Raw genomic sequence first — 27493 nt, 5'->3', positions numbered from 1 at the left:
GTAGTTGCTGTTCGGAACAGGTATCTGGAGGGGCAGAGGGGTGCGAAAAGCACTGATTGACTCTGGGGGTTTGGTCGTGTCAGTCTGTCCTCACACAAAGGTCAGTGTGCTTAAAGAGTCGGAAAAGTTTAAGTTAAACCAAATTAAATAGCGTCTAACCAAACAAGGGCATTAAAATTTGCCTTTGTATATCAGTGTAGCTCCCAGTGGCTTCTGCAATGGTAACTAAATACCAGGCTGGGTTTGGGTTGTGTTTACATTTGTGGAAGTTTGCTGAATTTATTGGGCTGATGTAAATGCAGGAGGTTTAGGCTGGTGGGGGTGGAAGCGAATGGCCTAAAAGAAAACCAGAACAGTCACAAAAACAAGTCTCATTCAGTCCTGAGTTTGCTTTGTGGTTTCCTTGTGAATCAGAGAAGAAAAAGGGAGTGGGAGGAGGGGAGAGAAAAGACGTTCAGAACCTAATCCAAAACCAACCCCTTCTCTCCCCCTGGCCAATATCTCTCATATAAGACATTTGTTTCTTCTGGCAATAGCAGGAAACCTTTCCAGACATTGTCCTCTGAGAACCGCTCAGTATTTGCAGTTTAAAAATGCGGCGCACATGTAAATATGTGTGCACTGAGAAAGAAGAAAAAATAACTGTTATTGTAGCAAAAATGACAGTTTATATTAATGGTTTTTTGCCCTGAGAGTTTACACATAGGAAGTTTGGTTTCCCGACCTGCAGGGCTTTAATGCCTAAAGCAAATTAAAAGCGAATTGTGGTGCAGGAGGAGCACAGTGCCCATGAAACTAATGGTGTTCCATGTCTTTATGGCTTCATGGCAAGACGGGGACTGCTCTGAAAAATAAGCTATCAGCCAGCACGTTCTTTTAAATGGCCTGTGTGCTCTTATTGTTTCGCTTTAAATCCAGCGAGCTATAATGCATTAAGCAAAGGCCCATTAGTGCTGTGGAAAGACTGGGAGGGCTGGGGCACAACCTGTTTTAGTAGATATAAAAGAAAATTAATCAGCTAATACAAAGACACCTAAGAATGCCACACTGCCCGTTACCCTGGGATCTGTGGCATGGCTTGTTTTAACCGTGCTGCGTGTAAACCGGTCAATAGGATTATTTTGGAGGCCACGCTAATTAAGGGATTATCCAATGAAAGTGGTAGATGCTCTCTCTGCCTTGGATAATGGGACGCTGCTCCTTCTGTGCCTGGGGTAGCGGTTCAAGGACTGTGTGTCTGATGGGAATTTGCTTTGAAACCGCTGGTTTTAACTGGAAATGCATATGCCGAGGGGACTGGTGCATCGTGCGGAGCTGAAACGTGGACACCCCATCTCCGTTTGAATTGGCTGTTTGAATGAGAGGCATTCCCAGTGAGCTAGAACTGGTCTGGAGCGACCAACTGGAGGTTTCTGGTTTGGTAATACAAGTTGATTTGGTCCTAACTGTCCCTTCTGCTTGCAGGCTGTGAATCTGCAAATGTCATTTGGCCATTGATTTTGATGATTATGTTTAGCCTAGCAACCTTCTTCAGATTTCCCTGTTTTACCGGTATCACAGCACTTCTCTGCTTACAGGAGGGTTTGAGCAGCAGGACCAAAGGCGCCTGAACCTCTAGGAGGGAGATTTTCCAAGTGGCTCAGCATGATGGGCAGGAAACACTTCAAAAGGCCGCTCACAAGTGTCACAGTGCCAAGTGCCAGATAGATTCATAGAGTCATTTTGGTTGGAAAGGACCCTCAGGATTCATAGAGTCATTTTGGTTGGAAAGGACCCTCAGATCATCAAGTCCAACTGTTAACCCATGTCCCTGAGAACCTCATCTCAGGTCTGTTCAACCCTCCAGCGATGGTGACTCCACCACTGCCCTGGGCAGCCTGTTCCAGTGCCCCACAGCCCTTTCCAAGAAGAGATTTCTCCTGATATCCAACCTAAACCTCCTCTGGAGCAACCTGCAAGTATAAAGCAAAACCCAGTGCTGAAGAGCCCAGCGAGGCTCAGCTTTGGCAGAGAGTTGGGAAATCTCGCCAGACGGGGAGAATCGTAGGGAGCCGGCCAAGGGGAACACGGCTCCAGTGTTGGGGCCGCACAATGGAGTTCCTGTGGCGGTGGCCACAAGGGAGGCCATTGTCTGCCCTCCCAAGTGTGCCCGGGCTCCACGTGCTGAGCCATTAGCAGCTCGGCTAATGAGTTCAAAATGCACCGGCAAGGCTGGGGACAAGTAGCAATCAGTGCAAGATGATACTGCGCCCGGAGAATGGGCCCTGTGTGGTTTGTCTGTTCCGGAGCTAATGGGAACAAGAGATGAAGTGTGCCTGTGTTTGTGTTCAGGAGGCCGGGGCGATATTTATCACTGCCCTTGCAGCAAAGGGACACCTGCCACTGGCAAATGAGGACGTTTCTGTGTGTGACTTTCTCGCCACAGTCCCTCTTTCTCTCTCGTTTGGCACTTCAGGCCATGGAGGGACAAGAAGGGTTCGGAGCCAGGCCAGGTGCACCATCAATGCCCACGGTTCCCAAACCCCAACAGGCAAAGGAAGCAAAGGCACGAGCTAGTGAATCCTCCTGGAAAAACCCATTTTTGGCAGCAAGGATGGAGCCAGTGCTGGAGGATGGGCTCCCAGCTGCTGTAAATCAGCAATGCTTCACATCGGCTTTGGATGAACTCAGTCTCTGCCCTGAGAGAGAGCAGAAGCACTTTCTCCCGCTTTCTCGCGCTTCCTTTGCTAATCTCCCCTTGCCTCTCTGCACTGTTTTCTTGGTCCCCCTCCCCGACTTGCAGCTTCTCCTGTTATTGCCAATAAATCTTTTCCCCTTCCTGTTCTCCGGCTCCCATCAATCGCTCTGCGATGCCCTCGTGTTCCAGCTCGAGGCTTCAGACGCACAAGCTCTGCATCCTCTGCATTGTGGTCGTGCATGTGTGAGAGGGTGAACGTTCGGGAGTAAAACAAAGTGTTCTCCGTAGCAATAACCGCGATAGACTAAACAAAATCTTGTACACATGTGCAGCCCAGCTCTTCCTGGTCGGATGCAGGAGGCTTGTGCAGCGCAGCAGAGTCCACCCAACATCTGCCAATGGGGCTTTGTTTCCAAAATGGCTTTTCTGTGGAATTCTAGTGCGTCTACCTGCCACTCCACGCCGGTACCAGCCTGCGGGGCTGCACGGTTTTGCATAAAACAGGTTTGTTTTCTAACCAAAAACCTGTTTAATCCCTATGGATGTCAGAATATTTCCTTCTGTGTTCTTACATGATGAATTCGATGTAATCAGCGACAGGGTTCGCAGCCTTCATTTTCAGGGTCTAATTTATCACTCGGCCAAATCCACCTCTCGTGCCATAGTGCTCATTCCGTTAGGTCACTGGGTTTAGGAGTTTATCATTAGTTTGTGGTATTTAATTTTTTTAAAGTTGCAGCCTCTGGTAATGTGATCACACGGGGCCCAGAGAAAACAAAGACTTAATGCTTCCAGAGAAAAGCCCACAGGCAAATAAATAAGGATTTAGTGCTTCCTATTTTGAGATCTGTCATGCGTTTGAAAGTGTGTCTGCTGGAGTCCCAGGGCAATGCAGTTCCACGGGCAAGGACATCTGGGGTGTCCTCGCATGGGGCAGTGCCAGGAATGGAAGAGACACAACGGTCATGCAAACCTCCAAAATACCTCAGCCTTGGTTTTATGCCTGGTTTAAGGTTTGTTTGTTTGCGTAAAAGCACAGTGAACATATTTTTATTTACAGGAATTTATCAGCCTGAGTTTAAGCTGCTGTGGCGCTTGTCCTCGCTCTGGCTGGGCTGGCCTGGGATGCTCGGCTGTGATGGAAACTCGCTCTGTGTCTGGCGTTTTGTGGGACTCCGGTTTGGTGGTGCGCACGCCCCTCGTGCTCTGCACCAAATTGCTCTTTAATGCTAAGCAATGCGGATGGAGCAAGCCTACAAAAAACAGCGAGTGCTTCACATTCCCAGCTTAGCGAGAGGCTCTTCCGTGTCCCACCGCGGGGACAGCGAGGCACCCAGGGTTGGAGGGCAGCAGGATGTGACATTAACTCCCTGGTTTGCTCCAGCATATCTCTGGATCTAGTTCATCCCACTGGCTATACCAGTGCAACTGGTTTTGCAAAGACGTTTCTTTACTCCGATTCCTGTTCCAGCTTAGCAAGCATGTGCTGAACGTGAGGTGTATATGTGAAATCCCACTGCCTTTGGTGGGAGAGGCAGGTTTAAAACCAAGGACTTTGCATGCACGTACATGCCCCTAAACCCTCGCTGGCTCAGGGCCTTTTCCTCCAAGGCTTTGCCAGTGGAAGCCTTGATGTTAACCCACCTTTGGGAGCTTTTTCACTGGGTGGCGATTGCCATCAGAGCATAAAACAGTGCCCTGGGTGTCAGTGCACTCACACCTCTCACTGAATTGCTGCATACGCATGTGTGGGTATTTATTTTCCCTTCCTTAGTGTTTCCATGTGGAGCACGAGGCTATTAGGATGTTATGGACCTGTGGTGAGACCTCAAGCACCAAAACCAAACTTTCTCCTTGGGTATCACGGTACTGCGCCGAGGATCCCGGCCAGGGGGTGTTTGTAATAAATATGGATTGGGCTGCATTCAGCCCAGGCAAGCGGGCTCCAGGCTGCTGGGTGCTTCATGCAGATATTCATGCTGTGGTGGGTGCTGCAGAGGTGGCCGGGCAGGGGACATCTGCTGTGCAGCAACGCAGGGCTGCGGAGACGAGTCGCTGGAGATGTCTCTATCTAATGCCTGTTCTCATCTGTCTCCATCCATCTCTCCATTCAGCTTTGTTCTTCCAGTCACCACGCTCCTCTGTCAGCTTGAAATGCTGGATGGGACAAGCGTGGAAATAGCCCCTTTCAAGACCCTTCAAGTCTGATGGCAATTTAATTAGTGCTGCTGCTTCTCATTCATTGGAGCGAGTGTGCTCCATCCGAGCGCCTCGTGTTCCTCCCTGACAGCAGCGCGGCCTCTTGGCCGCCTTGCACAGAGCCAGGTGCTGTGAACTGGGCTTTCTGAGGAGCTATGGAACACGGACCAGCACTCCGGGGAGGCAGCTGTATTCACAGGACAGCAACCCAGCCAATCCAGGTGCTGGATCCCACCTCTCCACGCTTGCTGTGGCCCCATAAACCCATTAAGATGGTCCTGGGGCGTGCTTAGGCAGCATTTGCTATTTAGCCTGTCTTAACTGGTTCCTGGGATGTTTATCGTTTGCCACCTTTGATAAATTCCCCCAGAATAACCTGGGCACAGCAACAGAGGTGCCAGGTTCTGCCTATGGAAGCAGTCGCTGATTCATATTGTGCATGAATCTGGCACAGAAAGGGACCCATCACACTGCTCCCCTGTGGGTTATAATGATCCTAATACAGTGCCAGGACTCTTTATGTTGGTGCAACACAGACGTCGGTTTGGGGATGGAAAAAGAGGGAATAATCTTTGGTCTGGTGTTGCTAACACCTGGAACAGAACGGCACTAAGAAGGGGACATCTCTGAAACTGCAGGTAGCCGTAGATTCTCTGCTTACGTGGATGCTGCTGCTTTGGAAGCCAGAGAGCAAAAGCATCACATGTGCCAGTTCCCGGCGTAATTACTCAAAATCTAGGTCAGCGTTTGCACTGTGTCGAGCATTTGTGCTCGGGAAGGCTATTGACTCATCAGCACCGGGGACGCGTTAGCAACTCTCTGGCAATATTAACAGAAATCTGTTCGCCGTATCTTTGATCCAAAGGACTTTGGATGCGGGGTGGTTGTCATTAAGTGGAGTTGGCTGAAAACAGCTCCGTCTTGCTTTGGGGAAGCCAAGGCAGGGAGTGACGAGGAGTTATTTATGATGACATGACTGAGCCGTTGTAAGGATACAACCCCAAGCACCGGCTCCCAGACTCCTGCTCCACGTCAGCCTAGTTAGACCCACCCTTGGAATACACTATTCCGAGGCATTAAGTCCAGCTGCAGCAAGGCTTCTCTCCCCGCTGGAAGCACAGCAGTGATATACATACCAAAGAGCCAGATAAATATTTACTTTTCCTTTGTGTGAGCGCTGCAGCCAGCAGGGACCGCGCAGCTCCCTCCCCCTCTGCACACAGAGCAGGGAGGCAGAAAAGGGGATAAATAACAAGGGAACAAGAGAATGCTTCCCAAGAATCTAAAGAAAGCAAATGAACCTGCTCGGAAGCTTAATAAGGACGAGCGAGAGCAGGTAGCAGCAGGCTCAGGGGCTGATGTCTCTCTTGGTCCAGACTGATAACAGTAAAACCAGGAACCCTCAAAAGTATCAGCAACATGAGATTCCATCCTCCTGGTGCTAAATGCGGAGTTTTGCCGTTGTTCCACAGAAAGAGAAATGACGCTTGCACTTCGAGAACCTGCTGCTCTGAAGTTGAGGCATTACCAAAGTCTTCTATTCAACTGAGCTTGAATCCAGTTTGTGCAGCTTAATCCCAAATTAACACTTTTAGCTTTAGGCTTCCCACTGCTGTGTGTGTCATTGGGGTCTGTGTAATCGTCGGGTGTGCGTGGCAGGGATGGATTAGTGCTCAGTGTAGTAAAAGGCACATTTAGCAACAGGATTTGGTGGAGATGGAGTGTGTTTGCCACATATTCTTGCTGGCTCCTGGTTGGCTTCACTCCCTGTTCTTCCCAGTTTTAGGTTGACTCTTCCAACCCAAGTCCAGTTTAAGACTGGGACCAGGACTCAGCATATAAGGCTCCGTTCATGTTTTCAGAGGGTTTCAGGAGTGGCTGAATGTGTGACGTGTGTGTTTGAAATGATGCTGAGCTGGTATTTAATGACACTGTCCAGTTTTATTACTCCTTAGAACTTCTGTCTCCAACACTATCCTGTACGCTCTGCTCATTGCCTTTGGAAACCTTTGACTTAACCATCTTGTCACCAGCCCCACACTATTTCCATGAGCAAACGCGCAAAGCCTTGCGAATCCAGCTCTCGTTTTGAAGGGGAAACCATCGCAGTGGCAGGATCCGGTTGTCATGGATACCGTCACCATGGAGCTGTTGCCATGGCGCCGTCTGCTCACATTGACACCGAGATGCAAAGCACACTTATTCTTTTGAAGAAAGGAGGAAGAGCAGTGAATACTAGAGGGCACAGAAGCTTTCAGAGGGGTATTTAGGAAGGTTAATAACTACTTTGTTTTGGAGATTTGCTGACTCTGCTGTCTGTCTGTGTCAGGTTCATTAGTTTTCTCTTTTGCATCTTGCAGTAAGAGGCAGCAGAAGGAAGTGAGACTAATGCGCTTGCTGTAGGCTCAGCCCAGCCGTATTTCACCCTGCATTGAAAGCAGCACTTTCCTCCCTTGCAAAAAATGAGTGACTACTAGTAATCAGGGCTTGGCTTTTACCCCATCCCGGTTTAAACCTCCAGAAATACTTCATCTTGCAGACGATGAGGATATGGAGGTGGAACTTGAAATCCCGTCTTCCCCAGCAGGTCCCTTTTCCTTGAAGGAACACACCTTATTTTAATTTCTAGAGGGAGCCTCTGCTCCTTGCGAAGGTGCTTTGGCAGCTCTTAGTGACCTTGTCAGGCTGCTGATGGTTCTGGAAGAAGGAGCTGGATGAGAAACGACTCGTGTCTGTGCCAAACCTCCTGTGTTGTGAGGGCAGAGCTGATCCCACCAGGGCAAGCGCTGCTTTCGTTCCGTTTCACAAAGAACGCAGGTTTAATAAATAATAATAATAACAACTCCGCTTTGCACACCTACAGCTTCTGACTCTCTGAACGTTTTGCTGCTGCTCTTTGTTAAATTCTCCAAACACTTCTGCGAGAGAGGGGAGGATTCATTTTTCGCAGTGTTTTAATAGTGATAATGGGGCACAGAGATTGCGGCGAGTGGCCTCCCGTGGGTGCTGTGGCTGCCAGGACCTGGATCCAGGGGCTCCTGTGTCCTGTCCTGAGCTCTGCAAAGCCCACATTTCATTCCGTCCCACGGCATTAAACCGACCCTGAACGTCACCGCGGTGACATGTCGTGTAGGGCCCTTAGCAGCCTGATTTGGAATTATATTAAACAGCGATCCGAATGCTCCAGGTGGCTGAACAACATTGGCTTTGAGCTGAAGGTTCCAGTGGCTCGTTTCCAAACACATCAGGCTCACGAGGCAGCCCTTTCCCTGGCCACAGAAGACGTTTCTGCGGAGGAGTTGTCCCTGCAAGGCATGGATTAGCTGTTTCCCTGGATTTCACAGGCATTCTTGTTGCTGCTGGCAAAGCGGGGCTTATGCACGTGTGCATGCAAGCGCAAGGCGCGTTTTGTAGGAATCGCCCACTCGACATGTGGATCAGGTACAGCACAAGGTATAAAAGCACTGCTTCACAGTATCACAGTATGTTTGGGATTGGAAGGGACCTCAGAAGATCATCCAGTGCAATCCCCCCATGGAGCAGGAACACCCAGCTGAGGTTACACAGGAAGGTGTCCAGGCGGGTTGGAATGTCTGCACAGAAGGAGACTCCACAACCCCCTGGGCAGCCTGGGCCAGGCTCTGCCACCCTCACCATGAAGAAGTTTCTTCTCAAATTTAAGTGGAACCTCTTGTGTTCCCGTTTGAACCCATTACCCCTTGTCCTATCATTGTTTGCCACCGAGAAGAGCCTGGCTCCATCCTCGTGGCACTCACCCTTTAGATATTTATAAACATTAATAAGGTCACCCCTCAGTCTCCTCCAAACTAAAGAGCCCCAGCTCCCTCAGCCTTTCCTCACACGGGAGATGCTCCACTCCCTTCAGCATCTTTGTTGCCCTGCGCTGGACCCTCTCCAGCAGTTCCCTGTCCTTCTTGAACTTCGGATGCCATGCTCCTGTTTCATGTACAACTCATCCAAGGCAAGGTTTGAACCCGAGCGAGCCTGCCTGCATCCGAGCCAACAGCTGGGAACAGCTGGGAACAGCTGGCTGCAGGTTGGGCTGTTTTCAGAGTGCAAGGGCTGCGCGTCTCCTCTCCAGCTGGGGGAGAGTTTTATGCACAGCAACACAGGCGGCTTGGGAGCTCTTTACTTGGGCTTGGACTGGGTGAGCTTTGAAGGTCACTTCCAACCCAAACCCTGCTGTGATTCTATACTTGACCAGTTCAACAACCTGTAATCTGCACGCAGAAAATAGCCCTGTGTTTTTCCAAACTTCGATATGGAAAATAAATCTCAGTCTTTGTATTTTTGTGCCTCAGTTTCCCTGCCGGAAAAGTGACGAAAACTAAATGCGCTTCCCAAAGAAAAATAAGAGCGTGTTTAAGTCAGCTTTGTGAGTTGCTTTAACAGCTGCAAGTGTAAGTAGTTGCTATTATAGCAGCTAATAATTCGCGTGACATTTTGTGTTCTTTTGTTTCTCTTCTTTGTGGAGTTGCCAGAGGTAACCAAGCATTTTTAGGTCTTTTTATTACATTTTAATAGCTGGTTTGCTGCTGGATTTCTGCCATGCTTGCCCTCGTGTAGAACACGTGTGTGTTTGTGTGAAGGGCACTCGGTTCACAAAAAAACATGGAGAAAAAGAAATGAGAAGAATGCAGACAGAGCAATGTCTGCTGATCACGTCTAAGCTGGCTAATGACATGATACTGCTTAATGCTGAGGTTTACTAGTCGAATATGTGACTGATCTTTGCTGTAGTCAGCTTGTCACCTGAGGATCCCTGGAGTTTGCCAAACATGGATTAATCACTCACAGTGCTACTGCAAAGCAAATGTTTATCAATTTAGCAATGGGGAAGTCAAGGCTAAAGAGGTGCCTTACGTGGCAGCTAATAACAGCTTTGTTAGACCTGCTCGTTGCTCCACTCGTCATAAACCATCTGGTTTTTTAGGGCTATTACTCAGCAGAGTCAGAAGCAAATGGTGATTAATGACAGTCTAACTAAAAAAAGGGCCTTGTGGTGGCCCGGTGCCCGTCAGTCAGGATGTCATTGCCCCTCTGGTTTTGTCCATCCTCCTCTGCCAGCTCTGTCCTCCTAACTGCACCCCAGGCACAGCTTATGAACCGCATATCTGGGCACCCACACGGTGACATTCAGCCCGAGCTTGGAGTGATGCCAGCGATGTGATTCCTGCATCCGTTTGCCAGGGGCGCTTTCTTGCCTTGATCCCTTTAGAGATGCGGGCGATGATTCTCTTGGTGCTTGGCTGGGCCCATCGATGGGCGTTTGGAGGGTCAGGTCACTGGAGGGGAGAGGCAGATGTGTTCTTCCCGCAGACCCCGTTCTCTGGCAGCAGTGTAGCTTATTATTCCTGTCCCCATGGGATGTAAAAATGCTTCCGGGAAGATTTTTGTCACATACAAACCATGCTTCTGAATGGCTTCTTTAAAGGACAAAGGAAAACTGACAATGCAAAACCCTCTGGACTCTTGGGAATTGCTGATTTCTCTGAGCAAGGAGGTTCAAGCCTCATGTCTCCAGTTGGAAGGGCTCTGCTTTGCGCTGCACGCCGAGCGGATGAGCTCAACCAGCAGATTGTGGATTGTTTTCTCTCCCCTCATGGCAGAAATAGCCCAAGGCCTGGAAAAGCATTAGCAGGAAAAGCACAGCACCAGGAAGCGCCAAGGGCACCCGGCCAGGACATCGATACACGGCTTTTCGCTGCCCAGCGATCGGGACGTTGCGTTTTTGGGTGACGGGATTCAATTCCCTCCTGTCAGAAGCACTTGGTTTCCCAGCCAGATGCCTCCAGCATCCTCCCCATGCACCCACCGCAGCTGCTGCCTCTGCCCGCGGGTTTCAGTTGGCGACAGAAATCACGAGAGCTGTGGACATGGCAAGCATATAGATTCTATAGACATCATATCTGCCTTTTCATCTCACTCCTGTACCCCGGTGGGATGGAGCGGTGGAGGTGCTGGGGTGGCATTACTCATCCCCATGGAGTTAGTCCAGGTTCTCGGCTCGCTTGTGTAACTGCGAGAGTTTTGCCTTTTATCTGCGACGCGCTGGTGGAACAGTGGGAGGATTTAAATTTGGGAATAACATTGGTGGAGAATTTAGCCTAGTGTTTGTAAGTAGTTGCACTGAAACCTGGTATTTCTCCGGGGAAGCGTGATCCATGGGCTCTGCAACTGCATCACTGGGCAGCATAAGGACATTTTGAACCCCAAAAGCCTAGGGATGGACTTAGGCATGTTGTACCCTTGAAGAATGGGAAATCAGGTGTTAAAGAATCTGGTATAATCTCTTTCCCAAAGCCTTCTCCCTCTCTGGAGCACATATTGGTTCTGTCCTGTGAAGCGGAGCCTGACAAGAGGGATCTCACATGGCTTTTAGCTCACCAGGTTTGCAATGGAAAGGATGGAAAAATCTTCACCTTTGCTTCCTGCAATGAAGCTGGAACTCCATTACAGTCCTGGAGCTGAACAGGTCCCTGAGATCGCTGTCCTTGAAACCACACGCTTGGAACCTTTTTATATCAAGTCTGTACACCAAATATAAAGCTCAAGTTTCATGCTCTCCTAGCCACGGTCAGTTATATTCATACCCGAGTGGATACCAGACCCAAAATGTCTTCGTCCTCCACACAGAGTCCAAATATATCAGCGCCTTTTCTTAGGCTGTGATAAAAATGGGGAGTAAATTATAGATGCTCTCTCCACCTCCTGGCAGGAAATTTGGTGCTCGACCTCCTTGCTACGGCAGCCGCCGGTGTCTGCAGGTTTAGCAATGGCTGCTGTCGCTTTCCTGAAATGAAAAGCATCCCCAGAAATCCCAGCTCTCTTTTTTTAGCTGGTTATTATGTCCGGCTATCAGGAGCACGAAGAAACCAAGCGGAAAGATTGAATCTGGCAGTAAGAGTGCAATGCATGAAGGCACACGACTTCCAAACCCGGCGAACAAAAATAGCTGCAAGAAAAAAAGTTTGCCTAAAAGAAGCTCTTTAATTATTCCTTTTCTTGCAAAAGCTTTGCCCCTGGCACAGCCGGGCTGCCATTCGTGTAGGGCAGCTGTATGCGTTGCAGTAAAGCTTGAGCACCGCATTATTAGAGAGAAAGAAGGTTATTTTTTTGGCTGTGTTTTCAAAGAGCCGGTAGCGGATCGATGGCGGCCAGAGCCCTGGGCATGGGGGGTTTGTACTTTGAGAATGAGTCGCTGGGATTTCATTTTCGGTCCAGCTGATGCGGGGGTGAGGGAGATTCCATTCCTGCCTGGGTTCCCGAGGGCTGGGAGAATCCGCTGAATCCGTGTCTTAAATCTTTACATCTTTCCCCAGCATGTGCAAGTTGGCGCTTTTGAAGCTTATGAGGAGCACTGAGACTATTGCAAAGCTTTGAAATGCTCGTTTGTGCTGAAGGTGGCCATAACATACGTACAAGTACCGTGCTGGTGGCAGAAATATAGATTTAGACCCCAGCTTTGTCACCTTTTGGGCTTTCTTCTTAAATCGGGGTTGTGAGTGTCCTCTCGTTTTGCTGAGCTATCGGTATTGATTCCTGTGTCTCTAAGTCACGTCTCTCCCCTGTGCTCCTTCAGCTGGCTCGTGTTCAGTGCTGGATTTTTTAAAGCCTGAGTGTGTATTTCAGGAACCAACCTTTTAAATTACGAGCCCACAAACTTAAGGAGCTCCTCGCGGTGAAATTTGGGATGCGTACCCCTGGTGCGTGAGGTTTACCACATCTCCAGGTGTGTGGTTTTTAAGGAAACAGCTTTCCCCGTGTGGACGTCGTCCAGCTCTGCATAGGAACGCTCTCAGGTCTACAGCGCTGGACTCCGGCCCCAAACTGTGTCACTTCATTCCGCACGGCCGGGTCTGGGAATGCCGCTCGCACATGGCTGATGTCATGTTAATATTCCGCTTTGCGAGGGAGGCCCGGTGACCTTTGCAGCTGGATTCTAACAGCCTCCGACTGCCACATCTGTCCGGTGACGTGGAAAGAAAACAGATCCGATAATCACCGAGCAGATTTATCCCTATGCAAGCAAAGCCCCGCGTGTGGGAAAGAGACTTATAGGGTTCAATGACAAAAGGACCGAGATGTCTTTCTGCTTGAGGTTCAAAGGACATCATTTGCCATGTGGCTGTGCTTTGGGCACAGTTATTAGGCTATAAAATGGGTTTTGGAGGCACTGTGCCTGATGTGAATGGATTGCTCAGGTGTAACAATGGTTATTTCTGTTCCACTTAGCGTTACTACCAATTAACAACATCACATGCAGAATCAGAACAAGGCCACTACGTGATTATTCTGTGTGTTAGTACCACAGCACACCCGAATTTCTCCGTGACACTGACAGAAGGCAGGATAATCTCCACCTCTTTTCCCAGCCCTGTGCAATTCATTCCTGATGAGGTGTGATCCTTCTGTCAAGTAATTAAGTCTTACGTAGGAGTAGGAGTGGGAAGGACGAATCCCTCTGATCACCACCAGTACTTGTACCTTGGTCGCTCTGATCTTTACTCATCTGGGACTTCCCAGCTTCTTCCCCAGTCATTACAAGCAGTCCATTAATCACTTCTTCTTGCTGTTGTCATTGCAGGGCGACCATTGATGAAGTGGAAACAGATGTTGTGGAGATAGAGGCAAAGCTTGACAAGGTAAGACGGGGCAGCTTAGCGTGATGGTTTGAAGAGGGACTGATGAGTTTCTGCTTCGGAATATGACCCCGCCAACCTCCTCCGAAAATGAACCCGTCAGAAAAACAACGTATAAAACACGGGGCTTGTCAACAGGACCATGTCTCCCTCTGCTGACAGGTGCCCATCAGGGCTCCTGTGTGACTGCCAGGGGACAGGAGGTCCAGACTTGGGCTCCTAATGCTGCGTGATGACCTTGTTCTGGTCCTGGGTCTCAGGGATTGACGCTGCTCCTCCTGCTGTGACAAGTTATTTTGGTGCTGTCCCTTTCCCCTGTTCTCTGTCTTGCCTGTGACGTTAAGCTGCACAGCTTGGCCACCACCATATCGGATCAGGGAACCCAGGAGACACTTGCAGGTGCCCAAGGGACCAGATTGATGCTGGTGGCCCCTGCCTGATGTTCAGCCCAGCTGTGCGCCACACCTGTAATCTCCACTGGAAATACCCTCGCAGGCACCGCCTTGGCCAGTTTGCGTTTATTCCGGTGATTCTTTATGTCCAGTTGGCAGCTCGAGTCTAAGTCAGAAGCTTTATGATGGAAGGTGGCTCTTCCACCTCCACTCCTCCTGATGTCTGAGGCATCAGCCAAGTTGTTTCTAAACGAGAACAAAGAGAAATGAAGGAGAGGAGCTGGAAGGGCCGTTGGCTTTTTCTCTGCGAGGTTTCCCAAAGCTTGCAAGGGATGAAACTCCCGCATCTGATGGAGAAATGGGCTTTGTTGAAGTCACAAGCCCTAGGCAAAGCTGTGTCCTATAAAACCTATTTCCTCGTCAAGCTGCTTGAAATAGTTATCTACACAAGCTAACTAGTCTGGCGAAAGCTGGAGAGGGATTTAGGTTATCTGTTTTCCTCCAAGCTAAGGCTCTAAAGCTGAAAAATGGAGTGAAACTCTCTCTGATGCTGTCGGTGCCCTCTGTGGTTACATGACTTGGTGTGTCGGAGCAATGAGAATGGCTTGGAAGTGCAAGAGTTGTTCAGGAATCTCAGCTTCTTATTTTTCAGTGCTTCGTTGCACGAGACTATTGTTTTACTGCAGTCTTCACCCAAAGGAGCTCAAATCCGTTTGGGCTTGATTGCTGTTACAAAGAGATTTCTTCCCTTCTGTCCCTCTCGCTCCCCTTGGGGCTGGATGGACTCAGGCACTTGTAACACAGCCCTGGCCACGGGTGTTCGCACAGACTGCGCTAGAAACCGCCACGTTGCAGAATAGGCTGCGTTTCCTTTCCAGAGGATCTGTCCAAACCCCGAGTGTGTGTCTGGGCTCCAGATGTCACAGGAACTGCATCTGTTTGCTTTTCTTTTTCCTCCGGGCTTGGATGCGATAGTACGAGTCAGCTAGAATCCAATGCTGATCTGTCAAATTGCACGGACAGGAGAGGATCTGAGTGTGAAAGAGCAAAGACTGTACATACTATGTATACACAGATATACCACATGTGACTATATATATATTTATACATTCAGATATATTTTTACACAACAGCAGACAGAGGCAAGGAAGCTTGTTCTGCAATATGCATGTAGATTGGACCCCAAAGCCTTGTGGCTGCATAAATAGAACAAGCACTAAGCCCCACACCCGGGTACCGTGTGTCAGTGGGGCTTCAGCATCAACCCAAACTGGAGAGCTGCTCGTTCCCAGCATGTAGGTGAGGCCGGTTGACCAGGAAAGATTCCTAATGCCATTTGTCATTAGTAAGATTCATATCCCTAAAAAACTCCTGGATTTTGAGAATGGAAAACTTCAGTTCCAAGTCTTGTTATCGGCAGCTAAAGTTCTTCACTTAGTTAAAAAGCCTAGAACAGCAATGATTTAAAGAAGCAACCAGTTTAAAAATTGTGCTCAGTGGCCAGATGTTACTCTTGGGCTTTTGGTTTATGGACTTATCTTAAGTTGTTTGGTGTAACCTTCTACAAGGAGCTTGGCTGAAAGGAGATAGGCCGATGGCCAGCAGTTCTGGCGAAGCTAACGCTCCAGTTCCAGGCATGCTAAGGCAGTTTTGTGTGGCTTGGAAGTCTGGGAATGTTCCCTGCAGCTGTGAAATGATCAGAAATGAGTAAGGCTTCTGGAGATGTGTGCCTGTGCTGCAGCAAACGCATTCCCAAGTGAGGAAGCCGCCCCGTTTTGCTGCACGTTCCAGGTAACGTCACCAAGGCTGGCGATGGGAATCGGAGCACGTGTAGGTCGCTGGAAGTTGTTCATGTTTCTCGGAACAAAGCTCTGTCCAGGTCCATCAGGCTGTTCTGAGCCGCAGACAGCCCAGAGATAGGTGCTGTGGTCCCTCGCATGCACCAGCAAAGTTTCCTTGGGCTGCAGAACTGTGGGAGTTGATTCATAGTTAATGTGCAATCGCGATGGTTTAAACTGCGTGCGAGGGAACATGGATTTTCATGGGCTGCACACAGACGTGGCTTAAACAGCCCTTGTCAGCTGCTTTAAGGAAAATATGATATAAAACCATGCGGCGGCTCAATTCTGGCTCCCCTTTAGTCCAAGGTAAGAGCAACACAAGTCTCCACGAGCACACAGAGCTGGGCTCAGAGCCTCGGCGGTCCCAGGGAGCAGCACATTCCCAGCAGAGAGATTCTAGACATTCCACCCAGCACACGGGAGTTTACCTGCCCCCCATCAATCTGTGATCAGGTTCCTTTTATTGCAGCCCTGATACTTCAGGATAGAGGAAAAAAAAATGGAAAAAAATAAAAAATGGGCTGCCCTGATTCATTTGTCCCCAGGGGACAGCCTGGAATTATCATTCTTAAGGGACAAGCAAAATGCCGGCAGCATCCCCGGTTCTGCCACGTGCAATCGGGGTTCCCGGTGCATCCGCACCGGGAAGGTGAACGGCGTCGCGGTGCTGGCACGGGTGAAATCAGGCGCTCACCCCCCTCTCCTCGCGCAGCTGGTGAAGCTATGCAGCGGGATGATCGAAGCGGGCAAAGCCTACATCACCACCAACAAGCACTTCGTCAGCGGGGTCCGGGACTTGTCGCAGCAGTGCAAGAAGGATGAGATGATTTCGGTAAGTCACCCCCCGGCATGGAGGATGGGACACAGCGAGGGCTGGGGAGTGTTAAGTTTGCCGATGCTGTGAATGGACCATATTACCCAAGACCCTTATACAGTATAGGTAGCTATTTAGTGTGAGATTTTATTTTTGGAGACCATCTGATAATGCGATGCTGAAAGGTCAGAGCGAGATTCATTATTTGCAGAGAGAACTGGACTTTTAAGAAGCCACAGTGCTGGCAAGGTGGTTGGAATCTAGGTCAGTAAGCATCAGTTATTTAGGAAACGCAGGTAACCAGCCTACACAAGCGAGTACTGATGTGGATTTTAGCACTGAACTGGAAAGGACAGGGAGCCTGTGGCTTCAATGTCAGATATTTTTGAAACACGGGGTGGCTCTTCAGTGGCTTCATGAGGGTCTGTCGCAGATGTTGAACCCCTGGGTAGGAAGAGCAGCTGCTTCTATTCACCACCTGTTCTCTTCGCCTTGTTTTGCAGGAGTGCCTGGACAAATTTGGAGACAGTCTGCAGGAAATGATCAACTATCACATGGTAAGATGCCGCTTCCTCTTGTCGTTCTGGGGGCGGATGGCAACGTCTTTCTCAAGGCGCTGATCGATGGTGTTTGGCTTACTTGACGCTGTGCAAAGGTGGGGTCTGTGGAAGGAATACACTCCGAAGCCTGGCGTTCAAATTGGTGACATTAGGAGACCAGCAGATCTGTGAATGGATCAAACTGGGAGCAAAGTCCACAGGGTGTGTGTAGCTCTATGTTTAAGGGTGTCACGGGACATATTAATGCTACTGTATCTCGCTAACAGAGCCCCAGGAGTTAGAATCTGCCCTTTCTCCGTCCCTAGCACCCAACCACAGCACCTGCAAACCCTTGTACAAGAGAAAGGTGCTTCATGCTTGGTGGCTTCATGCCAGACTCGCAATTTTAAGTCTGTAACTCAGTAGGAGCTTAAAGCACAAGTGTTTTAAAGAGAAGGAAGCTTCAGGGTGTCAGCACTGGACTGACCCACTTTTATACCGCGATGCCCCTGTCAAAATACATTAGGCACGATGCTCGCTTTTGGGATGCGGGTTAACCACGTGCAGCTGCAGAAGAAGCTGCATCGCGTCCATTTAATTATTTCATGAAGCAGGTAAGGAGGCTGTTTCCCAGTCAAAAAAATGACAAGGAAAAGAGGTTGTACACACGTAGCTCTCCTGGGACTGTTAGAGTTTGGGAACAGTAAACACCTGTTGGTGGGGAGAGAGTGAATGAACCAGTGCGAGAAGCAGAGAAAAGCCGTGTTTGAGTCAAGCAGAGAAAATCCAACCCTGATTTTTCTGATGCTGCTCAAATTCCCTCTGAAAACCAATGCTGAGGAGTACGTGCAGCCCAGCTGTGAGGGAGCAGCCCCGGCCAGAAACCTCTGGAATTGCACAATTCCGTCTGCAAGCGCCGCTGCGCCAGCTGTGCGGCTTCCCCTGCGTCCCGCTCGCCGCCAGATGTGGCACCTCTGGGGCTGCGCTGCCTCGGCCAACTCATAAAGCAGGAGGACCCTTCCCAGAGCTGTCGCATCCCCAGCTGATGTGGTCCAGCCCTTCCCAGCCACCCCACCCTGTTCACAGGGCTGAGCTCCCGCTGCCTGTGACTCAGGGCTTGCGAAAAACAGCATTTCCCTACCACCAACTGCAGGGACAAGGGAAAAACGTGCTTAAATGCTCCCTCCCCCCGGCCTTTGGAGAGCATCCTCCTCCCCTGGTGCCCAGCAGTGTGAGTCCCTCGCTGGGAAATGGCTGTGGAATGATGACTGCAGCATTTGAGCCCTCTCGGATGGCTATTCAATTAACGGAGTTATTTTTAGTGCCTTCTGCTGTCTCCTTTGTGTGCGTGTGTATGGATGTGTATCTTGGCTTGTCCGCGTCTGAGGATCTCAGCTATGAAGCAGTTGTCAGTGCTCGCTCTAGGAGTGTAGCCAGGACAGTATGTACAACTGGAACAAGTTAAAAAGAAGAGGAAATATTCCAAAAAAATGGGTTGGAAAAGCTTGTTCTGTAGTTCTATTGCTAGAGCACTGGGCCCGGAGATGTCCTGATTCTAGTTCAGCAGAATCCAAGCTTAAAACCCGCTTGAATGTAGAAGATGAGCAACGTCTTGGGAAACTGGCTTCCTAGGATGTTCCCTTCAGAAACGGATGCTCGGTGGTTTGAAAAAGAGCTTCCGACTGGTGATACGATGCTGACCTCTGGAGGCACCGCTGCTGTTCTCTGAGCCCGCGGGATGCTGGATCCCATCACCCCATGGGCTGAGGGTCCATGTGCACGCCCCACGATCCGTGGCAGGGACCGCGTTTCCAGCGGCTGTGTGAGCAGCGGGTGGCTGGCAGGGATGCTGGCGCCTTGCAGCATCCTTTCCGCAACGCTCACCCGTGTCCTTTCACACGAGCCTGAGTGGCATGAGCTGGAATTTTGCTCCGGGGCGTCCCCTGCGATCCCTGCTCCTCACAGAGCCAGCTGGAGTGGATAAATTCTGACTGCGGCTTGCCAAGCTCTTCTGTGCTTGTCTGCAGAGAGATGCTGTGCTGTCAGCTCCCAAACCTGCGCTTGCCTCCCTCCTTCGCACCCTCCCTAAAACGGGCTGGAAGGTGTAGCGATCCACCAGACTGTTCTGTGTGAGAAAACAACTTTCTTTTTACAGCGTCTCATCGGTGTAATTAAGTACATGAGCGTAACAAGCTATTCCCACAGATAAAGGAGCATAACACTGCTGCCAGTTCTAGAGTGGTGCCTGATAATTACGGGCTATTGGCTTTACGCAGTGTTTGGAATTAGGGCGCGGAGGCTTCTCATCAGTACCACTCCAGACAGCGCCGTGTTGAGCTCCATTAAGTCCCGAGCGTTGCCGGCTGCCATAAATCACGGCGGCTGCGTCACTGGGATCCTCCAGCAGCAGCGGCAGCTTGCAGGGGGGATTTAGCCGTGCTGAGCAAGCCGGGGAGCGTTTCCCGCTGACGAGAAGAAAAGCCACCCAGGCTGTGATGAGTCAGGGAGGCAGGCGGCAGATGTCGCGGGTGGAGGGTAGTGCTGGAGTTCGGGGGCAAGGAGGAGGGAGTTGGGGCATGAAATGCCTAAGCCGCGTGTCAAATGCAGGTTTGGATTTGTCCTGTTTCCTCGGAAGTCCGTGGTGGGAAAGGGAATTGTAGGATCCGGCCTTTTGCTGCTGTCGGGTGAGCTGTGTGAGCTCCTTTCTTGCTGACCCTCCTCAGGCACAGATGTGTGTGAGTCATGGGCTGGACTTCTTGTGTCCTGGTGGAAGCTGAGAGAAAGGGTGGGGTGATATTTGGCCTGGAAAAATCTTAAAACAAGTGATTTGTTCCAAGTATGTCTGGGAAAGGAGAAAAAGCCAAGGGATGATTTTACATTTGAAGCTCTAGCGCTTAAAGCTCTATTTATTTTCTGTTGAAAATTGAATGGAGGGACCCACTTGGGGATCTTGCCTGGCAAAATTAATGAAGAAGCAATAAAAGTAGCGCTGGTAGCACAGGATGCTTCTCAGCAGAGATGCTGCTGGCAGGAAAAGCGTATTAATTACCTGGTATCCAGTGATGTTTGATTTTTCTGTACCCTGGAATCCGTTCTTCCTTGGAGTGCCCCAGAGTATTTGCCTGCAGTTGTGCGTACGACACAACACTGTCTTTTCCTTTCCCTGGTCCTCAGCAAATGTGTCATCCTGGTGGAAACCAGTGATGGGAGCGTCCCGGCTGCAGGTGGGACCAGGTGGTTTTCCTGCTGCTTGCCCGTTCCCGTGCGGCAACGTGAGCCGAGCATCACTTGGGGAAGCTGCTCCATGGGAAAAGCTTTAGGCCAATGCCTCTTGGAGAGAGCGAGCGGATGCCAAGAGCAGTAAATAATTTACATTGGTAAAAACACAAAGCTTGGGTGGTCTTGGGGTTTGCTTTCTTTCCCCCTTTGCTTTGCATCTGTTGGTGTTTAGGGGCCGTTCGTGCTCAGCTGGTCCTGGCGTGTTTCTTGCCTTGTCCCTGGCTGCAGCGGCGCACACAGTGAATGCGTTTGGGGCTCTGCAGCCAGCGCTGCTGCTTGTGCACAGGGTGCTTTGCGTTCTGCACCTGCGGAGTGTCAGAAGCGTGACTTTGCTCATCTCCTCGTGGGAGGTGTTGGGCAGGGAGGACATCTGTGTCTGCAGGCGTCGCCTGGCACGGGGAGGAGGCGTCAGGAACAAACCAGAGTGGTTTTGCTGGTAGATTTACTATGGGGCATGGGAAGGTTGAAGCTCGGTGACCCCCTTGGAGTGGGTATCACTTGTCAGATCTCTGCAGCGCCTGGCGAGATCATGGTCTCAGGCTGGGAATGCGCATTGTGCTTCAGTTCTGTTCTTGTATGTCACCATCCTCCATTTTTAATTGGCAATGAATTAGATGGATCTTCCCCAAGTGAAGTCTGTTTTGCTCATGGTGGTAGCTGGTGAGTGACCTCCCTGGATGAATCTCAACACTGGAGCTTTTTAATCTTATTTTCTGCCATTGTCTTGCTGCTGAGGGGCAGTGAGAGCGGCTCGGTGGGCACCTGGCGGCAAGACCAGGCTAAGCCACCACTTCCCACAAAAAGCTGCTGCTTTGGGCAATGCCGGCCCTTTTGCTTTGTAAATGCCCTAAGGTGACTTTTCCTGCCTCTTGGAAAAAGCCGGGAGACGGGGTGTAGACTGATGAGCTTGGGACGGAACAGACAGGAGAGTAAAACGTAGAAGACTTGTAGGAACTAAGGCCGTTTACACCATACGTTTGGACCTCTCACCATGTTCATGAGCGTGTGTCTGGCTGTGATGGACCCTCAGGTGGTTCCCATCTCCTGAGGTGACAGTGCCCTCCTCTGGCAAAACGAGAAATTCCAGACAAAGTGGGGTCTATAAAGGCGACTGGTGCAAACCCTCCTCTCCTGAAGGTCTGTGGGTGGGACAGGTCTCTCTGTGATATTCGGAGCCCTGGCACAGGCTGTGGAACCTGCAGCGTCCAAATTCTGCATTCATAGGGAGTGCTGCGGCTGCAGGAAACTTATATCCATTATGACAGCCATCAAGTAATGGACACCACCAAGCCCTGGAGCTGCTGAGTCCCTCACACTGAAGGTCCTGGAGAGCACTCATGGATCTTCTGACACCTCAGTGTTTCCATGTTGCAAGAATATTTGATTTTCCTTTTGTTCTCTTTTCCTTCAGATCCTGTTTGACCAGGCCCAGAGGTCAGTCCGGCAGCAGCTGCACAATTTTGTGAAAGAGTGAGTACTTGTCTTCTCACTTTGGTCTTCAGCTTCTTGAGCTTCCATCGCACCTGCCCTGTGTGCACTGCAAACAGAACCACAACCTCCACACAACTGCTCGTGCCTCTAGATGTAAATGCTACTTCAAAAGTTCATATTGTGGATCATGTATTTCCGAAAGCAAATGTTAATAAATGAGTGATCACAGTGTACCTGGCTGCATCTGTCCCTGCTCTGCTGCTATCACCGCTATTCTGGCTGCTTTGTAATGACAATTCCCATCATCTCATCCTCTTTGTGTTCCAGTGACGTCCGGAAGTTCAAGGAAACCAAGAAGCAGTTTGACAAGGTACGAGAGGACATGGAGATCTCGCTGGTGAAGAACGCCCAGGCGCCGCGGCACAAGCCACACGAAGTGGAGGAGGCAACGGGCACCTTGACCATCACCAGAAAGTGTTTCCGGCACCTGGCGCTGGACTACGTGTTACAGGTCAGTGTCTGCGCCCCCAGCTCTGACTGTGTTTCCCAGTGTAGAGCAAAACATCACCCACAAAGTGCTGAATAATCTGCTCTAGGGAATGAAGAAGTCGAGGGACGAGAGGGGGCAAGTAGGGTCTCACAGCTACATTCAGAAAGGTACTGGAGTACTAATCCGTTGGACATTTTCTCCCCAGCCTGTAGAGAGACAGACCCTGCTTGGTGGATCTATTGCACCTTTCAAATCTTGCAGAACATGTTTCCCTTTCTGTTGCGTTTGGGTCTCACCAGCCTTTTCAGAAACACACTTTGTGGAACTGTCCGTGAATAGTTTGTGGTTTGCTGCTGGGGCTATTGCAGCGAGTTGATGCTTAATCTCTGTGCCAGACCGCTTAATGCTGCTGATGCTGAGAGTCTTGTCTTGATCCCTTCACAGATCAACGTCCTGCAGGCCAAGAAGAAGTTTGAGATCCTGGATGCGGTAAGGGCTCTCTGTTTTCTGTTTTTTGGTGACCCAATGAAGGGCAGCCCTCTCCATTGCAGGCTGCATGGGCAGACAAACCGACTTATTGGTCTGCCCTGGTGATTCTGTCTGCGTATGCAAACGAGAGGGGAGAATAAAGGACCAGTGGGATAATCCACAGGCTGGAGCTGGAGGGGACTTGGAGGGGTGAAGGATGCTGCTTTGTGCTCATAACGGGTTACGTGGCAGCATGGAAGGGTTTGTGAGAGGAGAAGAGGGACGTGGATCAGTTGCTCTGTGAAGGGAAAGGGTTAGACCTCAAAGAGACTTGTTTGTAGGTACTAAGGGATAAGGACTTTTTGCTTTGTCCCAGAGCTTGCTGTGACCTTGCTGTCGTTTCCCTCCGCAGATGCTGTCCTTCATGCACGCCCAGTACACCTTCTTCCAGCAGGGCTACAGCCTTCTCCACGAACTGGATCCCTACATGAAGAAACTAGCCACAGAGGTGAGGGACACGGGGGCTGGTTGACTCAACCTGCCTCAGAAACCTCATAAACCTCCTTCCTGACTTTGGTACCCGGTGTTCTCCTCCCTGCCTTTAGCTGGACCAGCTGGTGATCGATTCTGCGGTGGAGAAGAGGGAGATGGAGCACAAACACGCCATGATCCAGCAAAGGGTGAGTCCCGGGGCTGCAGCTTGGTGCAGAGCATCGCTTCTCTCCATCAGTGCTGCTGTCCGGGTCACAATGGCAACTGCCATCTGATCGTAGAATCCTGGAATAGTTTGGGTTGGAAGGGACATGGACTAATTTCATTTTATTTTCCTTTTCCTTCTGTTCACGGATTGCTGACCTGCCCCTGCAGACCCTCCTGCAGGTGAGTACCCACGTGTAATTCTTCTGACATCTTCCTTTCTCCAAATCAGCATTTTGCTGGTATTTACTAAGCCCTGCCTTTGAAAGCAAAACAAAGAAACCTTCCCATAGCATTAGTGCTGTAACCTGGACACTGGCGATGTCATTTTAAAGCCCAGTTTCAAGTGAGTTTGGTTTAATCCTCACCAAAGTTGTTTTCAGCCCTGTGCTAAAGTAAGATTTTGGTTCCCTCTGCTTGGGACGCACTTTGGGCACAGTACGAGGGGATTTCATATAGAAATAGCTGTTAATGGGTAGGAATCGCTAAGGAGTCTGTATCTGGCAGGCACTTGTGTGGATCAATACTGCTCACCAGGAGGAATCTTTAAGTGGCTGTTGTTTCCTCTCTCAAAAATGGCATAACCCATGAAATGGAGACGTAACCAGATTGGAAAGCTAATGACGGACACTCCCTGTGCATGTGCTCCCTTGGTGAAGTGTTCGGAGGGAGGGGGGAATGCATTTGTGAGCTCTCGGTTCCCCCGGGACTCTGCTGGAGTGATGACTTCATTCCAGGGAACATGGAAAATCTCTCTCCAGCGCATCTCAGTTCAATCTCTGTACGTGGACTCTCAGTGGACTCTCAGGGAGTGAAGCAGAGGGCAGGTTCGAAAGCGGGAGAAAGAGCAATTACTCTTCATCAGGACACATATGCATAGAGCTGTGGCTCTGCGTGCATACGCTTGTAAGAGAGCTGAACATCCCTGCTGCAATTTATGATTTAAAGCTTCCTGCCCGGAGATGTTATTTGACTGTTATTCAGCTGCTCTGAGTCAGTGCTGCTCCTCCCTTTGCCATGGAGCAAGGGAGCACAGGACATATGTGAATAATGTCTTCATGCTGAGCGCAGAATACCCTCTGATCTCTTCAAAATAATTCTCACTGATACAAAAAGAGTTCCAATAAGATCGGCAAGAGGAAAGGAAGAGTCTCAAATGTTTATTGCCGCTCATAAAAATTGAGTTATCCTCCTGTTGTGCAAAGAGAGAGGAGAGCTTCAGCGCCAAGGCTGCGGCGGCTTTTCTTCGGGCTGTGTAGAGTGCACATGTAATGGGTTTGGATGTCTCTATGTGCTCAGTCACTTCAGATGGATGCACAGAGACTTGGTGCAGGCTGGAGAAAATTTTGGGGGAATATAACACTGGAACACACAGGCCTAGAGGTTTGTTTTCCAATGCAAAATGAATAGGGAAATAGTAATGTGTAAACCTTGAGGATCTTGACCTTCCTGAATCCTTCTGCCGCAACAAAACTGACAATTCTCTGAAAGTGGAAGAACAGGGCTATTTAAAAACAATCATTTGCAGCCTCATATCTATTCCTCAGCGTGGAATAGTGGGAGAAGGAATTGTGCTTGGTTTGCCCGGCAAGGGAGGACAGAGTGCCAAGGCAGAGCTCTCTGCCTCATTTACTCCAGCTGGTAGATAACAAACCAGGGGCCATATGGCGCTTCAACACCCCGATTTCCGTGGCTGGAATTACCCACCAAAGCCCAGCTTTGCTCCGGGAAACCAGGGGACGCAAACCCTGCTGAAGGCAGATAAGCCCGGCTCTGTTAAGGTCAGGGAGGCATTCGGTGAGCATCCTCCTGTCAACTTTGTTGCCTGGTTTCTCCCGCTCCCTTCTGTGCCTCCCTGACAGCTGTATGGTAATTAGCCCTTGCTCTAAGCTGATTGCCTGTGAATAGGAGCAGGAGGAGGGGGGGAGCAGGTGGTCCCCAGGGGCCAGCGGATCTTCCTTCCCTAGTGCCCCTTGCTTTGACAGGAGCCAAGGGCAGAGCTTACAGCTTCCCAAAAAGGAGTAGGAGGGGTAAAGGAGAAAGGGCTTGAAGAACAAATCCCTCCTTCCCCGCCAGCCCACGGTGCTCGGCAGAGATGCTGCTCTAGAGAGGGAGGACACGCAGCTGCTCTCTAGGCAGGAGCAGCAAAAAAACCCTCCCTTGCAGCAGCAGCATGAAGATTTTCGGCAGGCTCGAGTACCTCCTGGTAAGGAAACTCCCGCAGGGTTGGGTTGACGTGGGGAGAAAGTTCAGAGGGTGCTTTTCCTTGGGGGGGAAACAAGGGTTGTACCTTTAGGACCTCGCTTGCTGATGTGACCCCAAAGCAAGCTCGGCTTTATTAGTGCAGGAGAGCAGCTGCGCTGGGTGCTGTTTGTGGGTTGGAAAAGCTCTGGGGCAGGGCACAGATTCTCTGCGCATCATCTGCTGACAAGCTGCAGAGCAAGGGCATCGTTTGGCATTAGGAGACGCAAGAAACAAAAGGTCTGTAAATGGGATTTGGCCGGAATTGAATGAAAGCTGTCAGCACAGAGCGGAGTGTAGCTGGGGGAGTCCTCCTCCAAATTCCATCTGCCTCTGAGGGTCTGGGACTGTACACAGTGTATACACAGCGGTAAAAATAGCCAGAAAAAGGAAAGCTTGAAATATATTCAGGCACCAGAAGCGAACAGAATGTGCGTGCACCGGTGTTTGTGCGGAAGGGGGTGTGTGTATCTTTAGGGAATGTGAATATTCATCTGAATTACACTCTTTAGATTCAAATATCCAAACTAGTCGCATACATTTTTTAACTCACCTCCAGGAATTCTTTTCAATATATGGATGTATACATAATGTTGTTAGAGTGTACATAATATTATTGTTCAACACTGAGCATCACTGGTTGCTTAAGAGGGCACTTTTGGATGAAAGCCTTTGTCCCCTATGAGGGAAGGCATGTATCGCAGGTGGTGTTGCTTATCCTAAATGGTATTGATTGAAAATAAACTAACACGGAGGTTTGGCAGTAAGATACGTTTCTCTGAATATCTAAAACCAGCTGGACTGAAATGATTCACTGGTCACGGTTGCCTCGTTTTGATAGTGTTTTCCATCAGTAAGAATGAAAACATTGTGCAGAAAAGGATAAGTATCATTATTTCCACGTTGGATTTACACATTGAGGGAGTAATGCCATGGCCTTTGTGATCGTATTTTAAATCGTATTGTGATCGTATTTTAAATAATTGTAAGGAAGTCTGGGTGTTTCAGAGGAAGGTTCTGTCTGTCCCAGCCGGGTGCTGTGCCCCTGGGGACAGGAGTGACCCTGTAAACAAGGTTTCCATGGGGATGCTCTTGGGCAGGGCTCCTTGCTTGGACTCCCACCCCCAGGGCTCCAGGCTGATCTGGGGGCACCTTCATGTTTCATATTAAGTCTGTTCACTGAAGCTGGAGGTTTATTTAATTTTATCAGCCATTTTCTCTGCACGAAATGCTCGTTTGGCACTGCAGAGGCCGAACTCTTCCAATCCTTCCTGTGCACGCCGTGTGGAGATGGGCAGGGGAGTTTTGACGGTGCGGGCCATGCGATAACCTTCAAACAGGGCTGTTTTTTGGGGTTTTAAATTTGTTTTGGTTCTTTTTTCATGAGTCTTTGTGGGGTTTACTTCCCATTTGCTGGTTTGAAACCGCCCGCATGAGCGTCCCTTTTCACATCCCGATGGACGTGCCCCTTGGAACGCGTGACTTCATTGTTGCTTCAGCGGGATCCGTGTGCGCCCATGGAAACCCCTGAAATGGTGTTTCTAAAGGAAAACTGGTTCCCGTGTGTGAACTCGGAGGGGAGGGGACAGCGGGGCTGGTGTCATTGAACTGGTCTCTTTTTTCGGAAGACGTCCGATTGATTTCACCCATGTGTGATCCGACGCGTCCCTGCTGTCACTACCCGCTGCACGTGCACGTGGAGCCAGAGCCGTTCGGATCCCCATCCAAGGGAAGCTTTTCCATGTCAAACATTTTTTCACATC

General features: G+C 49.9%; 1 protein-coding gene across 1 annotated transcript in view; it reads left to right on the top strand.

Annotated features, from left to right (window-relative positions):
• ACAP3 (ArfGAP with coiled-coil, ankyrin repeat and PH domains 3) overlaps window positions 1-27493 on the top strand; it is a 54210-nt gene that overhangs the window by 16128 nt on the left and 10589 nt on the right. Inside the window, exons 2-9 of the mRNA XM_082070123.1 lie at window positions 13485-13542; window positions 16485-16604; window positions 17090-17143; window positions 21816-21874; window positions 22163-22346; window positions 22770-22814; window positions 23206-23301; window positions 23399-23473. Of these exons, the coding sequence (XP_081926249.1) occupies window positions 13485-13542; window positions 16485-16604; window positions 17090-17143; window positions 21816-21874; window positions 22163-22346; window positions 22770-22814; window positions 23206-23301; window positions 23399-23473 (691 nt within the window). The remainder of the gene's footprint in view (window positions 1-13484; window positions 13543-16484; window positions 16605-17089; window positions 17144-21815; window positions 21875-22162; window positions 22347-22769; window positions 22815-23205; window positions 23302-23398; window positions 23474-27493) is intronic.

Source organism: Streptopelia decaocto, assembly GCF_964273445.1.
Source record: "Streptopelia decaocto genome assembly, chromosome: 20".
In the NCBI taxonomy this organism is placed as follows: domain Eukaryota; kingdom Metazoa; phylum Chordata; class Aves; order Columbiformes; family Columbidae; genus Streptopelia; species Streptopelia decaocto.
The sequence above is the reverse complement of the archived record's forward strand: the minus strand, read 5'-3'. Positions and strand labels throughout refer to the sequence as shown.